This window comes from Acanthaster planci, linkage group LG12 (genome assembly GCF_054643075.1).
Source record: "Acanthaster planci isolate LZ-2023a linkage group LG12, COTS_SCS, whole genome shotgun sequence".
NCBI lineage: Eukaryota > Metazoa > Echinodermata > Asteroidea > Valvatida > Acanthasteridae > Acanthaster > Acanthaster planci.
This window is the reverse complement of record NC_141788.1, coordinates 6616688-6644336: the sequence shown is the minus strand read 5'-3', so window position 1 is coordinate 6644336 and position 27649 is coordinate 6616688. Positions and strand designations below refer to the sequence as shown.

The 27649-nt window shown below is 40.3% G+C and overlaps 1 protein-coding gene across 6 annotated transcripts in view; it reads left to right on the top strand.

Annotated features, from left to right (window-relative positions):
* LOC110977686 (microtubule-associated serine/threonine-protein kinase 3-like) overlaps nt 1–26151 on the top strand; it is a 71843-nt gene extending 45692 nt beyond the window's left edge. For 5 of the 6 annotated variants that reach the window (XM_022232001.2, XM_022232003.2, XM_087143836.1 and 2 more), the window contains 19 exons: nt 4745–4773; nt 5234–5307; nt 6359–6510; nt 7083–7252; nt 13171–13282; nt 13781–13957; nt 14573–14671; nt 15286–15549; nt 15980–16068; nt 16597–16771; nt 17545–17636; nt 17793–17873; nt 18214–18284; nt 18632–18859; nt 19378–19602; nt 19992–20286; nt 20451–20791; nt 21163–21404; nt 21748–26151. In XM_022232001.2, the coding sequence (XP_022087693.2) occupies nt 4745–4773; nt 5234–5307; nt 6359–6510; nt 7083–7252; nt 13171–13282; nt 13781–13957; nt 14573–14671; nt 15286–15549; nt 15980–16068; nt 16597–16771; nt 17545–17636; nt 17793–17873; nt 18214–18284; nt 18632–18859; nt 19378–19602; nt 19992–20286; nt 20451–20791; nt 21163–21404; nt 21748–23169 (4338 nt within the window). In that variant the 3' untranslated portion in view covers nt 23170–26151. The remainder of the gene's footprint in view (nt 1–4744; nt 4774–5233; nt 5308–6358; nt 6511–7082; nt 7253–13170; nt 13283–13780; nt 13958–14572; nt 14672–15285; nt 15550–15979; nt 16069–16596; nt 16772–17544; nt 17637–17792; nt 17874–18213; nt 18285–18631; nt 18860–19377; nt 19603–19991; nt 20287–20450; nt 20792–21162; nt 21405–21747) is intronic. The other variant, XM_022232005.2, reaches the window with a different exon arrangement.
* Nucleotides 26152–27649: the final 1498 nt, after the last annotated feature.

Here is a 27649-nt window from a genome sequence, read left to right as displayed (position 1 = left end):
TTTCTTGATTTAATGGATAAACTCTTGTTACAGCATGCACCCAGGTGCATGGCATGGAAAGCTTTCAGGGAGTGGGCAGTGACGATAACAAACGGATGCTGCTGAATCAATCCAGTCAAAACGATCAACACATTTCACAGAGCCATCGTACATGTGCATGCGAAATGTAAAGAGTCACAAACGGTAGAGCAACCTCTTGATTGAAGTTGCAAGAAATATGCTCAACGTTATCCCAGAGCGGAAGGTGGTGAACATGCAGATGAGAGTAAGAGATATATTGAACATTAAACAGACCGAGGACTCCTGGGAAATCAAGTTTCCACATGCTGTACTCTGAAAGGGGGATCTGTGCTGCACTTGTCAGCGCTTGTAGTTCTCATTACAAGTTTCTTGAAGGCTGACTCAGGATGATTTGTGTGCCCTGTGGTTGTGTTCTGGCACATTGTTAAATCCTAGAACATCATATCTTACATGTACCAAGCTCAACCAGTACATGTAGTTGGGTATTGAATGAATAGTTGTGGTGATAACTGGCAAACATGTATACATAGTACATGGGTAATTCCATGGGTAACGTCCAAAAGTGTGACGTTTTCATGTCCCTGTTACTAGCACATCTAACCTTTAATAGTTGCAGTATTTGACATGGAAATATCACCAAAATTGATTTCAAACTATTACTATTTGTTTGGTAGGTATTTTGCATTAATTCATCACTCTTGGAAATTAGAAAAAGTGTTCTTAACTTATAAAATCTTTTGTCAGATGTGATAGGGACAGGAAAGAGAATGGACGGGTCCCTAATTTCTGGAATTACCCTCATTCATATACATGCATACATGGGTGAACTGTATTTTTAGTTTGTGGTGGTGAATATTCTACAGTATTATGTACATGTACAGTGTACATACCAACAACCTTCTCTACTCATTCTCAGTAATGATGAAGTCTTTATAGAATAAATCCCTTTTTATATTATTTTTCTAGTACGTGTACCATATATGAAAGAAAGAAGAATAAATATGGCTGAGCTGCAATTAAGTAAGAGCAGTTTGCAGTGATACTCTGACATTTGAAAGGCCATCATAATTATGCAGTCATTTGATGTCAGCATCTGTTTTTTTCTGTTCCGCCAATTTTGGCCTGGTTTTGCGTGACCCTCGCTTGTGTATTTCTTCAGGAACCTTGACAGCTGCTTGAAGTCACAGCAAACATCCATGTCACAGAGTGCAGCAGTGGTGTACATTTGGCAATGTGTGTTCCTGTGAATTCATGCAGAAGTACAGTACATGTACATGCACTGTAAGGGTTGCTTTGAAAACTTCAGAAACATATATGCACACTCTTACAAAGAAAATAAACAATCGGTCCCGAATTCTTGGTTTGCCAAGACAAACAAATGTAGGACTGTACCAGTGATATACAGACGCTCTCACAGTACCGGTAGGTGTCAGTCGATGAGGATATTCAGGAGTACAATATGCATAATGAAATGCAGAGAAAAGCTTCCTTTTACCATTTTACATGTACTTTTAGTGGGACCAGTTGTGCAATGTCATGACCGCCGCGGAAACACTATGAGGACTGACTTGTCAGCATTAACCAATTAAAATGGAAGGTGTTGTGTAGTGCTAGTCACACATAATTTGCACACTGTGTTCAGGAGGAATACCTATAGCCTTGTATCCTGTCTCCTTCAACCACTTGACCTCTGTGATATACATGTAGCACTGGACCTGCAGACCCTTAGCAGTGAGCTGGGCCAGGGGAATGCATCTGGTTTCCAAGGGCAGTGGTTAAGTCAAGCTGTGTGACCAGGATGTTTCGGAAGTAAATCAGAGGCAATGTCAGCTTTTTTGTTGACAGTAACCTTGAAAAGAAGCCTTTCTGTGGCAACATTTTGGTGGTGTACTGTATTGATAGTCACTCCCTATTCAATTTGTTGACTGAACTGCAATATGCACCAAAAAAGGTGGAGAATAGATGCTATTCTGAGAACTTGGGTCAACTCAAACTTTGTCTAAGCACAATTTGGACAGGTTTCTTCCCCCCCTCCCCTTTGTTCAGCTTACATTGTAGATGTTGTAAAAAGACACTTGAAATTGGTTAAGTTCTAAATGTCCAACCATTCAACTGTTGCACTGTCCTGGTGCAGGACCTGGTATTGCTTACAGTAATTGGCGGCTGTTGATTAATCCGGAAAAAACAAATGCAAACAGACGGTTGAAACTTAATTAGGTCATAGCAAATTGCCAAGACTCAATCAGTGATGTCGCCGTGTCTTCATCGGCAAGCCGTCAGACAGTCCCCAAAGGGGAGACAAGGGTGTGAAAAAGTGCTGGTGAACTTGTTAGACGTCACACTGGAGCTGAATGCGGGGGCTCTTGCGTTCAATCCACAGGGGTCCAGTTTCATCCTGACTGGCAAGGAATGCTGGATCAAGATCCTCCTTACTGCCCCAGATTCGGAGACGAGAAAATGGAGTCATATTAAAGGCTTTTCAAATCCCAGTGCATCACTTTTTGTGTGCCTGGACATGTTGATAGACCACCTTTATATGTCTTGCGGTCGGGTGACAAATTGCCTTTTCGACTTTGCCTGTTTTGACCACGTCTCAGTTTACTCGCTGTAAGATCAAATTAGAGTAGAGGCTTGATGGTGTTTGCTGGTTATCCAGTTCAGATGAGGGACATCTAATCTGTACCCCGACTTGGAAAGTTTTGTTGTCACAAAAGAAAAGCAGTGTCAGGTTTGTGTTGATTTTTTGCTGAAGTAGGCCTGTTACATGTTCCTTCATAGTGTATCTTTTCAACATCCAGTTCTACTGTAGTGTATAGAGGCTTTGCGTGGTAGCCATCTTGCAGGGCAGTTCATTTATTCCACAGGGAAACCTGCTTTGTGCATATCCTATGGGACAAAAGCACTGGCCTTCAACGTGGCATCCCTGCAAACCCTCTACAGAATACTGTTAAACAAATTGTCAGCCAAAGTGCCACAAGACATGAATAAAATGTGGCTTGATTGCTGGATGATTTTCACTTCACAACCAACCTAGTTTTTTTCCTCCATAGTAATTCACTAAAATCAGTTCCTGGTACATGTATTTTTTGTTAAACAAGTCCAAAACATTTTTAAACTGAACTCTGGCAGATATTTTTCTTGTGTATGAGGGATGAGGGGGTAAATGCTGTCAAAACATTTAATTGAAAAGTAAAAAAAGTTTTCCAAACAGCATACCAAACTTTAACAAAAATTGTTTTGTTTCCTTTTTTATATGAAACAAGCATATGTATGTCCGGACAGATTTGTAAAACCAGACCTGCCAACCTTGCCGTACTCCTTCCTGAGGTCAGGCATTACCACACAATAGATAAAAAAGGTATTTTAAATTTAAAATTCATTCAGAAATCTATCATGTCGTAATGCCTGACCTCAGGAAGGAGCACGGCATGTTGGCAGGTCTGTAAAACTATACCTTCATCTGTTTCACTAAGATGACCTGGCTGCTTAAATTTCCCAGAATGCATTGCCATCTCTTCAAATCAATTGAATAAACTGGCAGTGCCGTCTGCTTACTGATGCATTGATTCCGAGCGATGAGGTGTTTGATAAGAAAATAACCCCAGCCTTCCTGCGCTGGCAGTAGAGGGGATTGACATCCCTCCGAAATCAATTGTAAAACAAGTCATTCCGGCAATTGCCCCCCTAGGGTGCCACGACAAATATTATTTTTATTCGCTGGGGACTGCTGTGGAATTAAGCATTCCATCATCACCTCAGTGCCATGCACCTGTGAGACTGAGTTCTCTGAGATCTCTGCATTGCAAGACTTTGCATACAAAAATACGGAGACCTGTACCAGTAGGTATGGGTCTTGCCAGGTACATGTACATACATGTGCCTGTACCAAGATCACTTGTATCGGTACAGGTAATGTACCTGAACGTTGCTGCTTTAGTACAAACACTTGTCACTGTGGCCTGGTAATCCACATCAGTGGTGCTGTGCCAACACAGTTGTTGTGATGTATGATGACACACAATCCAAATGACCGTTTCATGCTTTCTGTTTTCAATTCATTGGTAAGCTGGTGCAAGACTTCAACTTTTTTTCCTTAAGATTTTTCCCTTCATTTATAAGCAAGTACTTGACATGTAGGAGCACAGGATGTACTTTATTTAGCAAGTTTATCTCTTGTGACTATATGCTTTATTAATTTATTTTGATTCCAATCAACTTCTATTTGTACAGGTCATAAATGCAAATAATGCAAGAAAAGGAGTTAGTTTCTGTAGCAAAAGGTCAAAAGCCAATCCCACATTTTGGAATGTTTCAGATAGATAGATTAGACCTAGTCACCCTCCCCCCATGCTCTTGTCTCATTTTAGGAACACAGATGTTAAGTCTGTGAAGAATTACCCCGGTACTATGCAGGGATGTAAATGTAGGAAGATGATAGGGTGGGGGGAGAAAAATCAAATCTCTCTAAAATTGCCATTTTTCCAATGAGATCTGAGTAAACTTATCACACACCGCTGCAAATACTGTCCACTCCGAGAATGCAAATTACACAACTTTTTTAAGGGTGGCCTGGTTCCTACATGTACGAGCTGGCTATATTGAGTATTCTGATGTGGATGACAATGTTGTACAGTGTAATTTGCAAGTCATCAGTCTCAGTACCCCTCACAGATGGGTGAAACCTAATACCCAAAATACTGACATATTTTCTGTTTCTCCACAGAAGGATCTGAGCCTGTCCCGGAGAGGAAGGTGATTAATTGGTTTAATTGTTATGCATGCCAAGTTTCAATGCAATCCCATTGAAAACCAACATACTCCAGTTAGGGTAGTTCCTTCTGCACGTTTGCCTGCATTGCAGCTACATTTGTACATACGTGTACTGCCACTCCAGAAAATGGCCTGTGGGATTTCATTACATGACTATTACTCCAATTATCTGTGATGAACTGTTTGGAGGTGCAGAGTTTCAATGGAAACTGCTGGATTTTGATGCATAACTTACATTCAGAATTCAAAGAAATTTTATGTGAGGAAAAATCACTCTCAACAATTTTAAAGGAAAAATTTCAAATGAGCATTGACAAAAAAAATTCTGAAATATTATTGAAATAGCAAGTTAATGCAGAAGAATTGAATTGGTCACAAATTCATTGGAAGTTCCCAGAAAGGTTTGAATGGAGTTTGCCTTCTTCTTGTGTTACCGTTATAGTTACTGCAGTCGATCAAGGAGCAGAAAGGACAGATCACCTCAGAAGAAACGTTCCGTCTCGCCAGCATCACAAGGTATCGTCAGCATGAAACAGTAACAAACTTAAAGATGGATGTTTGGTGCACGGTTGGTTGATTGGAGGAGACCGATTCTCTTGGTGGTGACTGTGCTGAAAAGTTAAGCCTTCGGGGAGGAGGGGGTTTACTCTTAACTCACTCACTGAAGGGAAACATTGTATAGATTACTAGGAACATCAATGTCTTGATTTGTTTGGGCAAGTAATGTCACCGTGACTTAGAGTGACTACAAGGAGTTTCCTCAACTGGATGCCATCATTAATTTGGAGCCCTCATCCGTGGATTGAAAGTACACATGTACATGGACACGATTGAGTAAGAACAGAAGGGATTACCACGGTTAAGAATTGATGACAAAGCTGACAGAGTACTTAAGCAATGAAATTGAATTAAGCAAAAGAATATCGCCAAGTGGAACCTGTCTGAATACTGATAACCTGATTATTATGCTAAAGATAGACTGGTCACCTGTCCTCACATGTGTTGCATGTCAACAGAATTGACGCATGCCGTATCTCCTTGAAACCTCGTATAGACCTTTCTTTGCTATGTCACAAGCACTGTTTAAACCAACTGCAGTTACCAAAATGGTGGCTGACTGAATGCAATGCCAAAAGTGTAATTCATTCATTAAGTGTTTCAAAACTTTATACAAAATTTTAAAACTTTAATTAGTGAGTACTTGTATTAACTGCTAAATGGAAATGCCTTCCAAGTTAATACTGATGATGACAAATGTGAATTTTGAGGCAGAAATTGTTGCCATACAGGACTGAGATTTCTGTAACCCTTTGCTGTCCATACTCATTTGGTCAGTGTTTGTAAACAAAAAGGTCTGCTCTTGGGTTTGGTACTACGTGTAGTAGGTTGTTCCTGGTTCATTATTTTAAATCATTATGGAGACAGAAGCTTTTTTGATGAGAGGATTACACAACATATGTAAATGCCGCAGTAAGACTTTCATAAACAAAAAGTCTGAGTGATCTATGATTACATTCTCAAAGAAAGTCAAGGTTTGACACCGTGTCTGATTTGCTTTGACCTTCAGTGAGCCCTCTGGACAGCCCACGTGTCCCCCCTCATGGTGCTGCTGCCCATTTCCCCTTTGCTTCAGTGCGACAAGCTGATGGTAGACGATGGTCTCTGGCTTCTCTGCCGTCCTCTGGCTATGGAACCAACACACCCAGCTCAAATGTTTCCGTAAGATTCTTTGGGTTTTTGGTCAGTAATTTGTAGATTTATCTTCTGATGTGGGAGCCACTTAGAGTACAGAACAGGTTCTTCCTGTAATTTTTTTACAATATTTGCTTACCATGTCTACATAACATTGATACCCAGCAATGACACAATACTGGCAGCACTCTTACTAGAACTTACCGGTAGATGGGACTTTATGTCCCTGATTTTTTTGCCATGTGTCCAAAATGAGTCATTAGCTCAGTGGGCATCATTGGATTTTGATATAGTGAGGTGGTTCTTGAAACAAACAGGTAAGGTTAACTGGGAGAATCTTGTCCATTTTCAGCTCAGCCAATTTCTATTGTATTGCCATCAAAATCCTGGTAACTGTTGAAGGAAAGTTGGGTAAACCGTTTACAGCAAGTCCTTGAAGGTCTCTTTCCTGTCAGTATTTCCAAGTAAGGGTATCTGCTTTGTTGTATTTGAACTGAACATTGTTTCTAAAGCCTTTGCTCCAGCACCTGTATCTCCCGCTCTGGATTATCGTCACCTTGCAACTATTGCTATTTTCCCTGCCCCCTTCCTTCCTCCAGTCTTCCTGCTCCAGTCAGGAGCGCCTCCACCAGCTTCCTTACCAGCCTACGGTGGAGGACTTGAACCTTCTCACCCAGCATTTGAGTGGCAGCGAGGGCAATGTTATGTTAGATGTGGAGGAGAGCGGTCGACGCTCACCCAACTTCAGACCTCGCTCCAGGAGCCTCAGGTAAATGAAGCCCTCACAGTCAGCTTGAATTTCACTTCTGTGCTTATGTCAGCGTTCACTGGCAGGGATAATAACTGACAGATTGTATTCCAACAGGTGTTGACGGACAAGTTAAGATAGGTACTGGTATTGTTTTATTATACAAATTATGGCACTGATTACAAAAATGTATGTTTTTGAGAGGTACAGTACAATTTGATTGACTGAAATGTGAATAATCTGGCATAAAAAGCCCAAAGGGTAGCCAGATATTCGGTATGAAATAGGATTTACACAGACTAAGAGTATGGGAATAGTACAGTAAAGAATAAGAAGTAAAACAGACATTTCTAACAGTGAGTGGTCATTTGATTGTATCCAGGAATGTCTAATTTGTATGTTACCATTTTGTGCTTCCCAGCATGTACATGAGAATGAAATTATAAGTCACTTTTCAATACCTGTGTAACATTTGAGAAGTTTGGCAGATATACAGAATTTTTGAAGCCGTTTAATTTGGTTGCATTTTGGAAAGCCGTTGTTGTGTTCATCCATGCTAATTTGGGCTGAGATGACCAATACCTCCTCTTAGATTGACAGTGCACAGTACATCAGCAGTGTTGCAGGTGATAGGGTTTTATATGGTTTATCCTGAGAACGAAACTCAAGAATTTTATTTCCTGAAGAATGCCTTATTTCTAATGGTCGTAAACAGTATTTATTTCTTTGTAAATCTGATGACCTTGATTTAAGCTCTTGACAAATGTCTTAATTCTGATGAATTCAGGCCAGCTGAAGAAATGGAGTAGACATTTCCTTATGTGTAAAAGGACATCCGTTCAATGATCTTATCACAACTTGTCTGAAGATTTTGTCTTCCTTATCATGAATTTTTTGATTTCATTTGACAAGGAAACTAAGTCTCGCAATGGGACTCTCTTCAGAGTAAACAGGAATTTAACTATTAACTTGTGTCAAAAATGTAGCCGCACAAATGATTGCCATGGTAACTTCACCCTGTATTCTGATTGGTAAAAGAAATGTTCCACCCTGTAATCCCCCGAAGCCTGGTTAACCTTTTAAAAGGAACGTCAGCTGACAACAAATGTTAGTCATTTAGCCACCTGATTTGGAACTCAAAACAAGCTTTGTTTTGGTGTCACGAAAAGGAAAGGTGTTGGCTTTAAATGCAAGAAGTTGGTGTTCTGGGAACCTGAAGCTGGTTTTTTTATGAATCACAGATTTGAAATTTATTGATTTACACTTTTCTATGTAAAAGACTGAGAAAAGTGAGCATTCTGTTACTCTGAGAGTGAAAGTCCAAGAAGAACCATTTGAGAATCATGCAGATCCATTTGCAATTCAAGTGCATGGTTGACATTTCTCTTTGCAAATTTAATGACAAGGAATGCATTAGGCTCATCTCTATTTATTTTAATGAGTAGGGCACGGCAAACTTTATCAGCATCTGCTTGCATTGTATGTTTTCCTAAACTGCCACGTCTTGGAGCAACTAAAACAATGGGAATATGTAATTTCCAAAATAAGATCTCCGCATTCTCAAAATTGAGAAGGTGCAAGTACATGTAGTTAGTCATCGACACAGGCATTGGATTCGTTTTTGTCCATCTCCATAACAGGCTGTCTTCCCACTCATTGTTAGCAACCTGTATGGATAATTTAATTGCTAGAATATTATCTAAGTAATGAAGGTTACTTTCAAAATCTGAGACAGCAATAGATAGGCAGCAGGCAAGAGGGATGGGCAAGTCATATACCTATCCACAAGGAAAGAGGGGTGGGCAAACTGTACGCCTATCCACAAGGAAAGAGGGGTGGGCAAACTGTACGCCTATCCACAAGGAAAGAGGGGTGGGCAAACCATACACCTATCCACAAGGAAAGAGGGATTGGCAAACCATACACCTATCCACAAGGAAAGAGGGGTGGGCAAACTGTACGCATATCCACAAGGAAAGAGGGATTGGCAAACCATACACCTATCCACAAGGAAAGAGGGATTGGCAAACCATACACCTATCCACAAGGAAAGAGGGATTGGCAAACCATACACCTATCCACAAGGAAAGAGGGATTGGCAAACCATACACCTATCCACAAGGAAAGAGGGATTGGCAAACCATACACCTATCCACAAGGAAAGAAGGATTGGCAAACCATACATTGATTGTTGTGGTGACTCATCAATCCTTCAAGTTTCTTTGCATGAATCACTATTGCCTAAGTTCATCAGGCATGCAACCTTTTCTTGGATCGGCTGATTTCCTTGTTTTTCACTTTACTCTCATGCCATTGAACATTTGAAAACAGTACAAAGCCTTGCCTAGATTGAAATTTCCTCGTTTTTTTGGTAATACCCAAGTTTCATGCCTCGTTCATGTGTTTTCCTATTGCTACAACATACTTCATTTCTTTTTTTTTTTTACATTGGTACATGGTGTACCTGTTGTTTGCATATATGGGCATTGACTCAGAGTTTAGTGACCACTATAGTCCTAGACCCAATCAGATTGAGTCCTTTTGATCTGTGCTTTGCTTCAAAATGTTAGTTTTACCCTACCCAGCCAGTTTCATGCATCATAGTGTTCACATCCATGATGATCCCTGACATGCTGTCATGCAAGCTGTTATGTGATGGATTATGCGGGAATATTGGCATTGCTGTTCATGTTATGACGTGACATTACCGTCAAACGTCGTTATTGGAAATTGAAGAAGCTACTGCCTGCATAGTTCACTTGACCCAGAGAGAGACACCCACGCAGGTCTCGCGAGTTTTGTACTTAGTTTACCTGGCATGAAGTTTTCCCAGCCTTATAACCTGCACCTGTCTTTGGTCTGTGATTCAGAAAATGTTTGGAGCCATTCTGATTCTTGTTAGTGTTAAGAATTATCAATGGCTTGAAGACATAGCTGTAACGAAAATTGCTTGCAGCACACCATGATGTTAAGCACATACAGGTACCTTTTTTATCTTAATCTTCAAAAAGGCAAGTGGTCTTACTTGTACTTTAAACACTTTCTACTTGAATAGGATTAAAATTTTTATTTCTGCTTCCATTTCCTTTTATTTGTTTTTCATTTTAACATACTGTACTGAAGTTCTTACACTTTTAGGGGTCTTCAGGGAACTTACAGTGTGCTACCAGTAACTAAAATGCGGAACATTGTCTTTGATAGGAATTGGTTCTAGGAATTTGCTGTTATTTGTCAAAAGTTGTCTGACAGGTATGTGGTATAAGAGCAGATGTCTTTACTTTGCCAGAGCACATCTCTAGGAAAGGAAGTTATGACTGGAATGCTTAATGGGTTGATAAGGGCTGGTATAAAAGTGCATGTTATAGTACGGTACATGAACCCACTACATGTATTTCTGTCTTCATTTTCCAAGCTTGATTACCGCATCTGTTCATGAAATTTTTGTCCTGCACTTTGCTGACAGGTGAATTCAGCTCAAACCTTTGCCGTTTATTGTGTCTCTTTACTATTTTGGGGGGTGGCATTCTGACCGAAGAAGTTTAACAAGCTCAAAATGTTCAATTAAAATTTAGACCTCCTTCTCTCTAGGAGTATGACATACTTAGCTTGGTGTAAGCCTCAGTATCTCTGATATATCAACTTGAGATATCTTTAAATTACATCGTATCATTCTTTAGATTTGAGAAGCATAAATTGGAATGTACAGGACCTAATTCATTGTGACCATTGGTAATGTGTATGTCCATATTTAGTGACTTGGATTGTGAACTGACTTCCGTTAGTTAGACCCTGACTAAAACTCGACCAATAGCCCAGGACTTCAACCTGACACAGTGTAATCAGAGTTCATGGCTATTACTTCGACTCAGACATTACAAAGGAGACTTGATAGTGGAAACTTACACTGTAGACTCAACAAGAACTCCAACACAATGTCTTCTGAGGAATTACAGAAGCCTCCTCAAGACCTTAGATTGTAATTGCTGTTCACCAACCTCTGAAATTTGCATTTCTTTGCTAATTTCTCTCTATTCTCTTTTTGTACTTTCATTTTCAAACATTGCATGCTGGCTTGCTCATGAACAGTTTGTCTTGGTTGTGCTTGCATGATATTCACGAGATGCCTGCCAAACACATTATGTAAGCTACCCTCAGAACCATTCATGTTGGTAGTTGCCAAGATTATAGCTGGATATTATGTTGGTTTGTTTCTGCTTCAGTTTTTGCTTGTATCGTGTTGTTAAGATGTAGAGATACTGTAATGTATTGTCCATCTTGAAAAAAAGACTTAAAATTACAAGTTTCATTTTTTGTATGGCAAGGATCTGTCCAAGAAACCCCTCTCCCCCATGAAAATGCAGAACGTTCCAAAGAATTACTGCAAAAAGCAAAAGTGAACATTTCTAGCCACATTTATGCATCTGAACAATGCAAGACAATGCTAAATAGCTTCTTATATGGTATATGATCTAAGGTCATGGTAGTTTCCTGTCAGCCGTACAGAGGGCGCTATATTCCTGCATGCACCAAGCTATGTACACGTAATATTGAATATACTAACAACTCATGCTAACAAAAACTCCTCCTTCCTGATGCCTCATTCTCTCCTTGATCTATTTTTGATTAGCAGTGTCTACTAAAAACGAAAATTCTCTTTGACCATAGCAAATGCCCCAGGAGCTTTCAATGCAGCTTGCAATACCTAGCAATAGTAAGGACTCTTCCTGCTCTCCCTACATGGAGATGTAGCCTCTGATAATAATTCTCTATGAGAATGTCTCCCTTCTCAAGTCTCAATCACGCACTGTTGAAAGCAGTCACCCCCCCTTCCCATATGGTTTTGGATCTCATTAACGTCTGCTATAGGTCGGATGGCTTCAAATCTCATTCGTAATTTTACTGGACTCACTGTGGATGCCACTCAAGGTTTTCCTTCCTCAATAGAGAGAAGTCCAGGAGCTGTCCAGTGCCAAATTTGGATCTTTAAACTGTCATTTGCAGTTTGTAATTCATCAGATGTTGGATCATGTCAGTTCTGAGGTTACTTGATCTTGAGGTCATGGCTCGTACAAAATTGCTGTGGAAAGTGAAGGGAAACAAGACATGAAAATGTCACGCACTGAAGATTATTTCTACCTGTGTGTTTGTTCACTGATATGTTTATGATCCATGGGCACAATACGTATGAATAACACTTAGAGTAGGTTTTGTCTAAATGACGTGGCTATGGCCAGCAATAACAGGTATGACATGGGAAATGCACAAAGCTTCCTTAGAAACACATATTATTTGCAGTCACAGCCACAACGTTTAGGCATGGTCAGTGTTTTGCAGTTTCTTGGTTGAGATGCTACATGTGTTTGTGTGGAGCCCATTATGTTACATGCAATTCGTTAATGCATCTGTCTTACTAACAGCCAGAAGTGTTATTACCACTGGTACTTATTACTTTATGTGAATTTTTCAGTGTCACAGCATTCCATGAAGAGGTAGTGGTCGTTATAGTGAACTGCTTATTATTTCTTTAAATAATGTCTTAAATACATGTAAGTGTTCCAGAACTTTGTCGCTTTTGCTTTAAACTTGAAAGGTGACCAGTTTCATTTTAATTCTTACATGGACATCATCCTGCATTTGCACAAACCAGTAATGCATTCTTTGTATTGAGACAAAACGTGGATATCAAGTTGAAGTGGCTTGACTGAACTGTTCTGAGTTTGTCAACATTTAGCCAAATAGGATCAAGGTTCTTACTATAAGGGAATCAAACCATATCAGCTGTTTTATGAATAAGCTACCAAGCCAAGGATTTTTGATTCAATGCCTACCCATGCTACAGTATGTGACTAAAGGTTTGCGATAGAACTTTTTGGGGGGTGGTCAAACTTGGAGGAAGCCTGTGATGACTCGGATGGTACCATGTTTTTGGGTTTTGACAGCGGAGCGAGCAGTCCCTTGATGAGTAACTCGGACAGTGAATTGATGATCATGAACAGTCTGTACAAGGAACGGTTCCCCAAGGCCAAGGAACAGATGGAGAAAAGACTGAAGGTAAGTGCACACTGGAGCCTGTCCTTGTCTGTTGGCGTTAATATTGCGGGACTTGAGGTGAAACTTATAAAAGCTTTCCTGCGAGGAATGACTGTATTACCATTGAACATGTTGGTTTGAGCTGTGTGTCTTGTTATGGTATGCAGACATCAGCATTCACTGGTAACTTACATAGAACTTGGAGATGGAACTGGACTAACTGTTCTGAGTTGTAAACCAAACAGCCGTCACCTGAAATCAGCAAAATGCTGTCAATGTATCGTGCCATGATTCTTTCAGTGCTCCTTTAAGCCTAGAAATGGTGAAAGCAGACTATCCTTCATGGCAGAGTTGTAAGAATTCAGACCTTGATGCTGTCGGATGACATTACAATAAATCAGTGAGCAAAAAAACAGATAACAAGTAGACACATTTGGGAGTTTTAGGTTTGTGAACAGCAAAATCTGATCTGTATAATGTGTAGCTCACGATATTAATATGCTTTTGCCTGACATTCAGGATTTCATCATCAAGCATTCCTCAGACCAGATGGAAGCCAGTGACGCCATCTACATGTTCCTGGTGCACCATGCCATTGAGCTGGCTCGGGACTGTCTAGAGAAGTCGCAGGGTGACCTCCTGTCTCACGTCTACCTCTCTGAGATGGCCAACAAACTGCAGGTGTTGTCAGAGGATGTGAGTATCACAAACCAGCTTGCCTGTCCGGAAGGGAAAAAAGGCAAAGAAAGTGTGGCCCAAATGATAAGGGAAAAATAGGACTGGCGGAAAAACCACGAGACTATACAGAAGGTAAAGAATGTGTCTCAAAGGATTGTGGGGGAAAGGGTTTACCAAGGACCTGTTTGTTTCACGTGGATCTGGATCAAGAACAGCGATCCCAGGGCTTGTTCATGCTATCCATTCATTGGGTTCTGGTGTCAGTGAACCGACGACAGATTCCTGATCGCAATCCAAATCCGCCTGAAACAAGCAGGCTTAGAAGACCCCCAAACTCAATCCTATTATCCCTCTTCCCGTTCCTGCTGGTACTCCGTCTCAGTGGAATCCCAGCAGGAACCGTTGATGGCAAAGTGCAGCCCATGGATAACACAGCAAAGGACACCTGAGTTGAGCGTAGGAATGGCAAAAACAGAGTACAGATGTCTCATTCTTAGCAGCGTGTGCACAACGCCATAGGTTTGTGTCAGAGACATTTTCTTGAGCATGGCACACAGCAGCGGTGACCTCTGGTGACCTTTACCCACACCAAGTCTATCTCTGAACGTTTTTTTTCATACGTTTCCTTTCTAGGCTGAGCGAAGGTCCGATGCTTCTGCCCAAGCATTTGCTAAAGTGGAGCGAGAATTGCTCATGATCATTGCTAGACCTGGCAGACTCCTAGAATGTTTGGTAGGTGAGATTTCATCAAAGTTGACTGCTGTAAATCTTTGTCAGGAAATGCTGTCAATGAAGACTATTGCCAGATGAAAACCTTAAGTCTCTGAAATGCCAGTCATATTGTCATCCATTGGATTTGAATTACAAATTGCTTATGTATGGGGCAGTGCGGACATCTGGGAGTTTCACAAAAATACGGGTAGCACCGCGGCCGATGAAAACAATTGCAACAAGCGTGCGCGTACGTACAGATCAAAGAAAAGATTGTATAATCCGATCCTCGAACTGGCTGGTGCACGCGAACGTCGCCAAGGTCGCTGTTTTCACTGGCGCAGTTCCTGTCATTTTGCGAGAATCCCGGATGTCCGCGCTGCCCCATAACTTTTGTGGCTGATACATCAGCTACATGTAACATTTAGCCGAGAACTATCAAATTATGAGCTATCAGTACATTTAACTTTGACCCTTAACCTTTTGCTTAAACATGATGATTAATACTTCTTGTGCCTTGCAGATTTTGTGTGCTTGAGATACATGATAAAATCAGGCCTTCAGGCTCTGTGTGGTGGAGTTGATAAACAGATCACTTCTTTTAGGAAGTTGATGTAGGAATATTTTTCCCCCAGGAATTTGACCCTGAGGAATTCTACCACATTTTGGAGGAGGCCGAAGGGCATGCAAAGAACGTGGGCGGGCCAGTTTCCATCGATCTCCCAAAGTACATCATTGGTCAGCTAGGACTTACCAAAGACCCCTTGGCTGATTTCTATGATGTGATGGTGTATGATGACCAACAACCCTCACAACATCAGCAGCAACAACATCAACAACATCAACAACATCAGCAACATCAACAATCGCAGCAGGAAGAATCTGAAACTGATGAAACTGTAAGTCAGTCAACTTCCTTCCAGCATTCAGACTAAACAATCAACAACAGCTCCCCAGATAAATCAGAAATTGTATATCCTAAAGTTTTGGATTTTGGTGAAGTTCATGTTTCTCATAGTGATCCCTTTCCTCATACATTCTGCATTTGAAAACATACACCCTTGTTCTTCTTACATGTACTTAGAAGACATTTGATATGTCTGAAGTCAGAATAGCACACTGTGATTGGACATCAATCGATGACATCATGCCTTACAGTCACCAACACTGGCAAGCCTTTTACCCTGAGGTCACGTCGGTTTGGCTCACCCATGATCCTTTGCATTATTTAGATCGCATAGATGACGTTGGTTGAGACTTACGCACAAGGGCCACTGAGCTAAGTAATGAAAAATGCAAGCTCTGAAAGGTGTTGAATATTCATAACAGGGTGACAGGGAGAGAAGACATAGCAGTTTCAAGGAGCCAGAGGAGAGCGACTTTGAGAACATCAAGATTATCAGCAATGGTGCTTACGGGTAAGCAAGGAAGACTCAGAGACTGCTCTCCTAGCAGTTACTAGCTCAGTACCAGGTAAAATCTTGTCTCAGGAGTGCCTCTGTGCCCAATCCAGAGGTTCCACTCCAAGTGATTTCCATTGACTTGGGAGAGTCAGGGGAAATGGACAAATGTGGAAAGGTTGTAGAAAAGGTTATGATATTTGAACTCTCTATAAATGGGATAATTTCTGTGTCATCTGGACTCATTAGATAAGGTTCCCCCGAGCTTTCCCTTCACCCCGTATTACCTGAATGGGGGTCAGTAGTTGCCCCAGGGTACCTAAAGGGATTACTGGGTGAGAGTTCTGCTTTAACAGCTTAACCTATATCTGTTTCTCTATTTTCCTGAAACGAGCGAAATGTCAAATTTTATAAGTCAATTTATGTAATCCAAAGAAACTATTTTGTTCTAGGTTATTGGGTTACTATCATTTCTTTAACAAAATTTGTTGCTGATTTTTGACCATCCCCACTCCAACCTTCCCTTGTTTTGTTTTTCTGTTTTAGTGCTGTTTACTTGGTGCGATACAAACCCACCTTGCAGCGGTTTGCCATGAAGAAGCTTTGGAAACATAACCTAGCTCTCCGCAATCAAGTGGACCAGGTCTTTGCTGAACGAGACATCCTGAGTTTTGCTGAGAATCCCTTTGTGGTTGGCATGTTTTGCAGCTTTGAAACCAAGGTTGGCTTCCTTCCAAAAATAAAATCAGATAGGGAAATGAAGATAGCATTGCTTTTAGTTAAATTTAAAGCAATTCAGAAGATGTGTTTCACAGTAATTGCTTTTGAAATCTTTGTAAGAAGTTCCCCCATATTGCTGGAAAATCATTTTTGCTGCCTGAAACCAAGCAATGATCAGTATCATTGTCGGTTGGTTAATTATCATAAAAAGTATTTAATCCACAAGAGGTAAATCACCGTCCTATTTATTGTAACTTTACTTGATGGGACACCACTTACCATGCAGTGTTTTCCACCATGTTACATGGTGTAATTGTGTGTACATCACATGACTAGACACTATTTGGTCGGTGTTACCATGGTGTTAACTGTACAAGTGCATAGGATATGATGGTGGATCCATGTAGCTTACTGTGGTGTTCCATTGAAAATTATAGCCACAGTTGACACAGAGCCAAATGGTTGATTGTAGTCTAACAGTGGTGAGGTGAGTAGCCTTCAGAAAGTACAAATTAATAATCCCTAACCTTATTCATGAGTTAATGTTGGATTTTTACCTTGCCCGACGTGTATGTTAACACTGTATACTCAGTGTATACATGCCCCCGAAGGCTTGTGAAAAGACCACAAACATACTCGGGTGGGACTCGAACCTATGACCTCCTGCTTACTAGTGCAGACGTCTTAACCACTCGACCACCGAGCTTGCCTTATTCATGAGGATGTGAAGAAAACCAACTGTTTGATTGAGTTAATCCATGTAATTTCCTACAGAAACACCTGTGTATGGTCATGGAATATGTTGAAGGAGGTGACGTGGCTACTTTACTGAAGAATATTGGACCGTTACCCTTTGAAATGGCCAGGTAAGATACAGTGTAGGACTCAGGCTTTTCACCAAGCAACCCTTCACAACATCATTTTACATGTTTTTGACACATTAACCAAATTACCAGTGTTTTCAGAACATCTTGTTATTATATTGTATCCTGGCAGTATTTCTATATATTTGCCTCTCCCAGGCTTTACTTCGGGGAAGCAGTCTTGGCTGTTGAGTATCTCCATAGTTACGGAATCGTGCATCGTGACATCAAGCCCGACAAGTAAGAACTGATTCCTGTGTCGTTCGGACATAGGAATAATGGAGTAATGACGAGGCATTTTCTGAATAGTTGATAATAAGACTCAAGTCAAGGAAATGTCAAAGAAATAGCCGGAAAATTGATGCAAAATACTGAACAAAACGAAACAAATTTGTTCGAATAAAAGCAGAGCTAAATCTCAGAAAATGTAGTTTGCCTTGTAGTTGTCAGAATAAATGACAAATTGATGGAAATGATACAGTCTACAGTCAATGTAGGGTGACAATGTTAGTCATTTCAAATTTGCCAACAAAGGAATATTAGTCTAACTCTCTACATTTGAAAATAATTTTTTCTCCAGCCTGCTTATTACGTCCACTGGTCACATCAAGCTGACAGACTTTGGTCTTTCCAAGATTGGACTCATGAGCTGTAAGTCTTCCAAACATTCAATCAAGTATGATTGGTTTCAAAGGAACATTTAGCAAATGCAAAGTTTGTAAAATATGGTAGCAAAATGTTTCCATGTGAAAACCTTTGCCTGTAGGGGTAATCATCATTAAATAAAGCATAGTCCAATCCATTTGGAAATGCTTGAGGGACACTGCTTGTTCCATTTGTAGAAGCAACATTTCTACATTGAGTATTCCAAACAGAAAAAACTGTTACAAATTTAGAGATTCTTAATTGACAAAGAGAAAGTGCCGAAAGACACTTATTTGGTACAAGTACTTGCAAAATGCATTGTCTTGACCACTGTTTGTCTTTTCTTGTTGCAGTAACGACAAACTTGTATGAGGGTAGTGTAGACCATGACACCAAACTGTTCATAGACCAGCAGGTGTGTGGTACTCCCCAGTACATTGCACCTGAAGTCATCCTGCGACAGGGCTACGGGAAACCGGTGGACTGGTGGTCCATGGGAGTTGTGCTGTTTGAGTTTCTGGTTGGTTGTCCACCATTCTTTGGAGACACTCCGGAAGAATTGTTCACCCAAGCTATCAATGGTGAGTAGAGACAGAAAAAAATGATTTACGTCATATTTAATGTGCAGATAGCTCAATTGAAAAAACCACACCGATAAACGTTTTTACCAGCTGAGCGATGTTTGAAATTTAACTTATAATATCATTACCAGCCAACTAGTCTGACACCCAGCCTTGACTTAGCATATATCTAACCATTTACAGTGATGTTAAGTGATGCTGGCTTCCCATCTGCATTCATTATATACCCACTTATACATCAGGTGCTAATCAGGTGTTGGCATCACTCAGTGTTACCAACAAATCAACCTGGTTCAGGATCCTACACTGGTCTGGCACCTCCGCTTCTTTCAGCGTTAACCATTTAAGACAGCTTCTAATCTATCACCTGATCTTTTTCCGTTAGTGGACACTGATAAACAGTCAACTTGGTGCACACTTCTACTTTAAGAGTGCTGGTCTAGTTTCTCAGCTTCACCCTGTGTAAACCTAGCCATTTAAGACAGCTGCTAATCTAACGCCCGATTTTCTCCCCCCAGTGGACATTGATTGGCCAGATGGTGAGGACACTCTTCCTGATGATGCCCAAGACCTCATCATGAAACTCCTTCAGCAGAACCCCTATTTCCGCCTGGGCACAGGAGGCAGCCATGAAGTCAAGGAACATATCTTCTTTGCCGGTTTGGATTGGGGCTCCATGCTGCGACAGAAGGCGGAGTTTATACCCCAGCTGGAGGGAGAGGAAGACACCAGTTACTTTGACAGTGAGTCCCTCTCGTCTAAAGATTTGCAGACATCTACTTTCTCAGTATACCCAGGGCAGTATTTGGTGGCTGACATGGTTATGCCCAGATGAAATGTCATTGTTTGTCACTCTGAGATAGTTGCTTCACTAAATCATACATTGCATGTCACGAAAGTAGCAAACTGCATTGCCATTTAAAGTGCTTCAGAAGGACTTTAAATGTGGAACGTACTATGCACAGACAACACAAAAGTGCTTTGAGTTCAGAACAAAGAAGGAAAACATTATTGTCCTGAGTTGTAGGTTGAATTTTGTCTAATTATTCAAGGTCATGAGTGCCTAGAGATCAGTTGTACCTTTACCCCGACCCGAAGAGATATTTCAAGTTGATGCCATGTTGTCTTCCAGCTCGTTCTGACCGATACAACCACGAGCTGGATTCAGAGGAAGATGAAGAAGAAGACACATTGGAAATTGGGAACTTCACAACATTCTCTCCGCGCTACAACCGTTCCTGCAGCAGTGTGTCTCAGTCATCAGATGACTCGGAACGTCGTGAGCGATCGCTGAGCGCTCCCATGCCCATACCTAGCTTTGGTGCATCACCTCCGCTGCCCCAAGACAGAGAGGGTGCTAGTCACTCTTCTCTTCCTGTCAGGAGCAAGAGCGAGAAACTGGCAGGGGAGCATCCGACAGTTGTCAGGTGAGACAGAAATGGTAATCTGCCTGGGTAAAACGGATTCCTGATGTCACTAGTTTAAGTTTGTGGTGTCTAGAAAATGATTTACCTTCAGTGGAATCTAGTTCATAAGATTTTGATCTTCAGCATCTGTATGTCATAGAAGTATTTTTGGGGTTGTCTTTCAGACGGCACAGCCACAGGTCTGGTGACCCTATTATCATGGATTCTCTGCATGCTTCCAATGAGCTGACACCAGACTATTCACCTCGCACTCATCGCCGTCTGACCAGGAAGCCCGGATTGAAGGATGTCCTGCCAAGGTTCTCCATCTCCTTGGAGGAGGACAGTCCATCAGGAGCATCGTCATCTTCCAATGAACCACAGTCCTCATCACCAGCATTGTCCAAAGACGGGAACAGCAGCTCTGGTAGCCAGGGGAGTCTTACCGGTGTGGACCAGGCTGGACAGTCACGGCCGGTCATCAAATCAGCATCTTCTGGGACATTGTCTCTTATCATCCCTACAGGTATGACCTCCTCACAGTGGAATCTATGCTGAACTATTTCACTGGTAAAAATTCAGACTGTTAATTTTGTTTATCTCAACTTTCTCCTAGCCCTCAAACTTCATCAGGTTTTGGAGGATTCTGCAAGATTAAGAGAAATTTCTTCGAGTTAAGCAGAATGTGGCATTGGTTTCCTGTGTATTTAGAGGATGTTGTACAATTCAGAAAAGCTCCAAGCAAAATGAATCCATTAATAGTGTGGATGCTTTATGCTGAGATAGCATTCCAGTCATATAAGAGGAATGCACCAACATCTAAACTGTCCAGGGAAAAATCCCTTTCAGCGATATTCAATTTAAAATGGTCAACTTTACTTTTTTGTTCTTTTCTAGGAGAAGAGCTTCATGTTCCATCCCCTCTCAATTCTCCTGGTGAGTCCAGTACCAGCTCCCGGGATGGCACTAGTTCACGGGATGGTTCACCATCCAGGGACTTCTCCCTGGCGACAGGACCTCTCAAGCCTCCAATCGTAATCAAGAAGTTCCCGCGGCGACGGAGGTACGGATTCCAGATGCGGGCAATTCGGGTCTACCTTGGTGAGAGCAACGTGTACACCATCCATCATTTGGTCTCGGTAAGTTAAGAAACTTGTTGTTTTTGTACACATTCCAGCTTTCTAGGAGTCAAGTCACCATCAAATGAGCTTTGTGAATCCTCAAAGATGTGTTTCCTCTAATACAAACGTGGGCCATGATTCCAGAATGTAGGTGAAGGTACTTCATTCATTTACCAGTTGGCATTTATCCATTTGTTTAGCTTGTCAATTTTCCGTTAACAGGTGTTGAATGGAGCCTGTATTGGACTTCCATGACAAATGCCCTGCCCAGCCCATGTTCATGTGATGATGAATTTGTCTATTTGTTACACTGCGCTGACCTGATATTGGTTACAATGTGCCTTATTTTCTTTTGCTACAGAATGTGGAGAAGCAAAGCCCAGCCTATGAGGCTGGCCTGAGGCCAATGGATCTCATTACTCATATCAACAATACACCTGTTGAAGGTTTGATTCATCGTGACATCATTGAGCTCATGCTCAGTGATGAGAACCAAGTAGTCCTCCGTGTCGTTCCATTGGAGAACACCACCATCAAAACAGGCAGCCGACGTCACACATTGGCCGGTAGCAAGATGGCACGCCGTCGTAAGAAGTCCAAGCGTCGTGACACCATCGATAGGAAACGTCGCAGCTCCGTCTATCGCCGGCCAAGTCTCAGGAAGGGATCTGCTGATCAGGTCTCGCCCCTGGCACTGTCGGGGGGTCGTGGAAGCAGCATGGTGGCTTATCGCTCACCACCATCTAATGAGGCTTCTCCTCGTTCACCTACCCTAATGAAATCTCCTCGCTCACCGCCGATATTCCATGCTCCTTTGGAGGCCTCAGTCAGCTCTCCAGTCAATCTCTCTCAAAGTAGTTCCTCAGGGTCCAGTGGCCCCAATTCTCCGGCCTCTATGTCTGCGTCTTATTCCTCCTCACGGCCGAGCTCTCTCCAGGGCCTTGCGCACAAGCTCCCAAGGGTATTCCACAAGAGTGGACCTCGACGGAAGTCGGTGGGTCACATTCCCCTGTCGCCATTGGCTAGGACACCAAGTTCATCGCCAATTCCAACATCACCGGTCAGAACTCCAAGTCCACTCACTATCGTGACTAACCTGGGTCATTCCCCAGGGAGTTCCAACACGACACAGACGTACCCAGCTCATGGCCTAGCCAGCCCCACCCTGACAGCACCAATGAAAGCCAAACCCAAGAAGTTCATCCGACCTAAGAATCTAGACACTCCGCCCTCTCCACTTCTACGCCGTGCACTCTCTCCAGAGCATGAGAGACCCACTTCAGACTTCTTTGCTGCTCAGCCAAGACATCGAGCAGACTCGGGAACAGACTGTGTACCCATCCCAGATATAATTGAAGATACTTCAGAGAAATCCAAGGCACCGGACCAGGTAAAGGTTGAAATTGACAAAACAGACAAATTTAAGGTAGACACCAAGGCTTCTGAGAAAATCAAACAGGAAATCAAAGAAAAACCAGACAAAAGCTCCATTGTAGAACCAGTCGTCATCGAAACTACTAAAACAGAAAAATCTAAAGGTGATAAGTCCAAGTCAGAGAAAACAAAATCCAAGTCAGAGGACGGTCCTGGCCCTGAGAAGACTAGAACAAAAGAGAGAGGAAAGTTAGATAGGAGCAAAACGGAAGAAAATTTGATCTCAGAAAAGACACGACAAGACAAGGGTAAACAAGAGAAAACCATACTAGAGAGGTGTAAATGGGACAAGACAAAATCTGACAAGAAATCAAAGGATTCTGGCCGATCATCTTCTAAGGGCAAATAAGACTAATTTGTTCAACCTTTGCCATTTTCTGTTTTTCTGCCTCCTGTCTTGAACATTAGGAGAAAAATACTAAAAAGCGCATGTATAATGAACTAAATGTGGCAATTTTCAAAGTAATATCTATAGATATATATTTAATGGCATTCAACATTCCTAGCCTCCATTATGTATGTGTAATGTTTTGTCTAAAACTTATGTCATGGTTACTGCCTGTAAAGACATACCTATATAAATTCTAAAACTGTAAATAAGATTGTTGGTGTTGATGGCGCTATGATAGTTTTAATAGTGGGGTCTGGTAGCTTTAAAAAAGTCAAGAAGTTAAATGCTAACTTGGATTTATCATTTGCAACATTATTTAAAGGAATGTTTGGATTTGCATCAAGTGTTTGAAGGATTGTTGAAGGCAATAAACATGTGCTCTTTTTTGGAAAAAGATGGAAACTGCTATAAATAACTTTTCAAAATATGAGAAGTTGGAAGGAGTGGCAGCTGACTAGATTTCCATAAAACAAGACACCACATTTTGAAGAAGGATGGAGCTGGGCTGTGCTCTGTTTGACCACAAAATATAGACAGCATGTGAAAGATTTTTGTCAAAAAAGCTTTGGATGTCAAAACCATACTTCCTAAGAGATGTCACGTTGTCTTTACATCATGTGAATATTAAGAAATTGGCATGGATTTCCTGGAATGGGAATTGAAGGCAAGAGGGAATGTGAATAATCAGGGTACATTTGTGTAAATATGTGTAAATATTTCATCTATATAAGTACTCAAAGTATTGAAATGTTTATAGTTTATTGATCAAATCGACATTAATTATTAATTGAGTATTTATTAATAGTGGATAGAAATCTTATTTGATCAGTTCAATTATCAATTGGATGAAAGTCATTTCTCTAACTTTCACATCCACATATATTTATCTATGTTACCCTTGACATATTTATCCCACAGGTGGTTAATTCTCTGTAAGCGAGTCTGTCCAAATGACTATTGTGCTTTTGTAATATGTTTTGTCCTGGTATCTTTTGGGACTTTGACAAGATCTTTGACAAAAGTCCTGGAGAAGTTCATGACAAAATCTGGTGTCACATTAGACTGGCTTCCATACCCCATTCCTTCATTTTAATACAATTGGGAATGGGTTGAAGGTTATTATTGTAATTGTAAGACCAACAAATTGTTGCCAGTTATTGTTCAAACTGAAGATTAAGTTTAATTAATTATAAAGAGGAGACCTCAAGTTTTTTGTACATTTAACCCTAGTGAAGTGAAGTCCTGTGATGATCTGTGTTTGAAAATTTCATCGATGACATGCTTACACCTTTGTGTAACCTGTGCTAAGAAAATCTTTAACAACTGCTCTCTGTATTTGGATGTAATTGACACCATGAATATGTATGGCTTGCATTGTCCATTTACTTCAAGTGTTCACTGTTCATTTTGGTTATTCATTCACTGTTGTTATTGCGTTACAGAAGTATTTCCAAAGCTCTCAAGTACGTATGCGGTATATCAAAGTGAATGTTACCTTTTCTGTAAATCAGAAAGTATTGAAGATTTAAACTCTTTCATGCTGGGCTGTGATTTTTTTTACTTAAACAATGAAGATTGTTTAGGATGTGAGCGCAAACCAGTTGGATGATATCGGACACCGCTTCTGCTAAGAGTTGGTATTTTAAAATCAACAACAATAGTGAGTTGGTGGCATTGCTTGCATGTTTGTTTCTAGTACTGCCTTGCCATATTAAAGCATTTACCAGTGTATGAAGTAACCTCAGTAATTAACCTCAGAGTAATTCTTAATTTTGATGTTGTGTAAAATGTCAGATGTTGACTTGGTTACAAGTTGAAGTGCACAAAGTAATCTTTGAACTGTGGTGGTACCCTGCCACGCGCGGTGCATATGCGTAGTTAGAATAATCTATATTTCTTGTGGCCTTACATTGCTATTTTGTTTAGCGTAAGTGTCCATCGTTGATTTTGTTTTTGGTGTGTGTGACAGCTTTTAAAAAAGCTTTTGTACATACAAGATATATCTTTTACTTTCCCTTTTTTTTAAATCTTGAATTGATTTCATTAAAAAATTCCCCTCTTTGGGAAAACAAAGATTTCTTTAACTATTGAGGACAGTTTGGGGAAGGGTGTGGCTTGTTTCAAAACACTAGTTGTTTCAGTTATTTTTGAAGAAGATCCAACTTGCCTTAGGAATAACAGCTAATGGTGTACCGTGTACAAATTGGGATGGAAGGGTATTCCTACTTGTATAACACTGCCCCTTCTAGCATTATTGTTACCAGCTCTGCACATCTCTTCAATTCCAATTTAGCTTGAACGCTCAAACAATGATTTTGTCATTTTATTGTAAAGATTATTACAGTTTGTTGAATCAGGGGAAGAGAATAATAGCCGAATGTTTGTTTATGGAGTAAGAAACAACCATCTTGTTGAGTTTTTCTTCTGAAATTGGCATAGCCGGATCACTGTTCTGAGGTTTTGTCACATTGTCATAGAAACTGAAATGAACCTATTCTGCAAGGTGGTGGTGGTTGTTCAAACAGCTGCTCGGTATGTAGTTGGCTGAACATAAACAATGTTGGCTGCAATAGCCATATGTCATTTTTGCCAAGCAGTTTACATGCATCGTGCCATACCCTAGGACATTGGTAATGGACACGACCCCTCCCCAATCCCCCTGCCTTAATTTTCATCGGGTTTCTATTCATCCTGGAAGTTAAATTGGACAGCTATCTTAACCTCTGTTTTGTAAAAGTTTTTTTGCAAAGCTTTTAAATTCATAGATGTGTAAATATACATTCAGGTGCGAAAGCATTGACATTATTTCGGTTGTATTAGGGTCAATATTTGCAGCTTTGCATTTTGTTTGTATAAAATATTTGATGTAAATCTTGATTATTATGCATTTTGTATATTACTGTCAAATAAAAAGCATTGATCTGTTATGGCTATATAAAAGTTGGTGAGTACATTTGTTCAAGCTTTCTGTCAAGTAACCTCAAGATTCTGGTGACACTTTTTTCAAACAATTGCAATTAGCATTCCTAATTTAAGCAAAATGATCTTTTTTTAGATGTAAAAAATTCCAATTTTAACCCTGCAACATTTTGGATTTTAAGCAAAAAATCTGCCCTGTAATAAAATTGCAAACTCATCCTTATTAGAATTGAATTTTCTGTGATTGCCAATTTTTCCCATTTTTACTATTATAAGGCTTAACTGCTTTAATTTTGAGCAAAAATTAAAAATCTGGCAAACTTTCGTAAAATTGCCAGGCTAACCTCAATTTTCACATTGTTGTAAATGTTGAATTAAAAATGCAAGGCTAATCCCTTATGATTTAAATTTTTCGGAAAAATGCAAAATCCCCAAGTCAAGATAGCAAGCCTAACCCCTTATCGTTTTGCATTTTTTCCAATTTGTCATGAAAGAGTAAGGTTGACCCCTTGCCGTTCTGAATTATGAGCAAAAAATTAAAAGTTCACAATTTTAATCAAAACCAACCCGTTACAATTTGAATTTTGAGAAAAAATAATTCTCCCAATTTTCTTCAAAAACGAAAGGCAAACCGTTACCATTTTTAATTCTGCGCAAAAATAAAAATATTCCCAATTTTATTTAAATGACAATGCCAACCCTTTATGATATTAATTTTGAGGAAAAATTTTACAATTTCCAAATATAAGATTGCAAGGCTAATCCCTTGCCGTTGTAAATTCAAAGTAAAAAAAAAATTTTTTCCAGTTTTTAATAAGATTGCAAATCCCTTGCCGTGTGGATTTTTTAGCTCCACATTTTTCGATTTGATTAAAACTGACAAGGCTAAACCCTTACCGTTTTGATTTCTGAGCAAAAATTAAAATCTTGCAAATTTTAATATAATTGCAAGGCTAACCGCTTACCATTCTACATTTTGAATGGAAATTGAATTTTCACATTGTGAATTTTAAATAAAACAAGGCTATCCCCTTCCGGTTTGAATTCTGAGAAAAATGAAAATATTTCCCATTTTAATTACATTACAAGCAAACCCTTCCCGATTTCATTTTTGGGGGGGGGGGAAATTAAAGCTTAAGCTTCCCCATTTTAATAAGATTGCAAGGCTAAGCCCACAGTACCTTGCATTTTGATCAGGGAATCTACTTTTCTTATAGTTCCGTCTTTTAATAAACTGCAAGACTTACCCCTTGTCAATTCTGAGCAAAAAAAACCTATTTTTTTTTTTTTTAAGATTTTTAATCAGATTGCAGGCTAACCCTTACCATTTTACATCTTGAACAGTAAATCTTATTTCCGATTTGAATAAAACTGCAAGGCTAAACCCTTACCGTTTTGATTTCTGAGCAAAAATTAATATCTTATGAATTCGAATTTACGTGCAAGGCTCACTCTTTACGACTAAATAATGCAAGGTTATCCCCATACCGTTTAGAGTTTTGAAAAAAAAATTATTTCT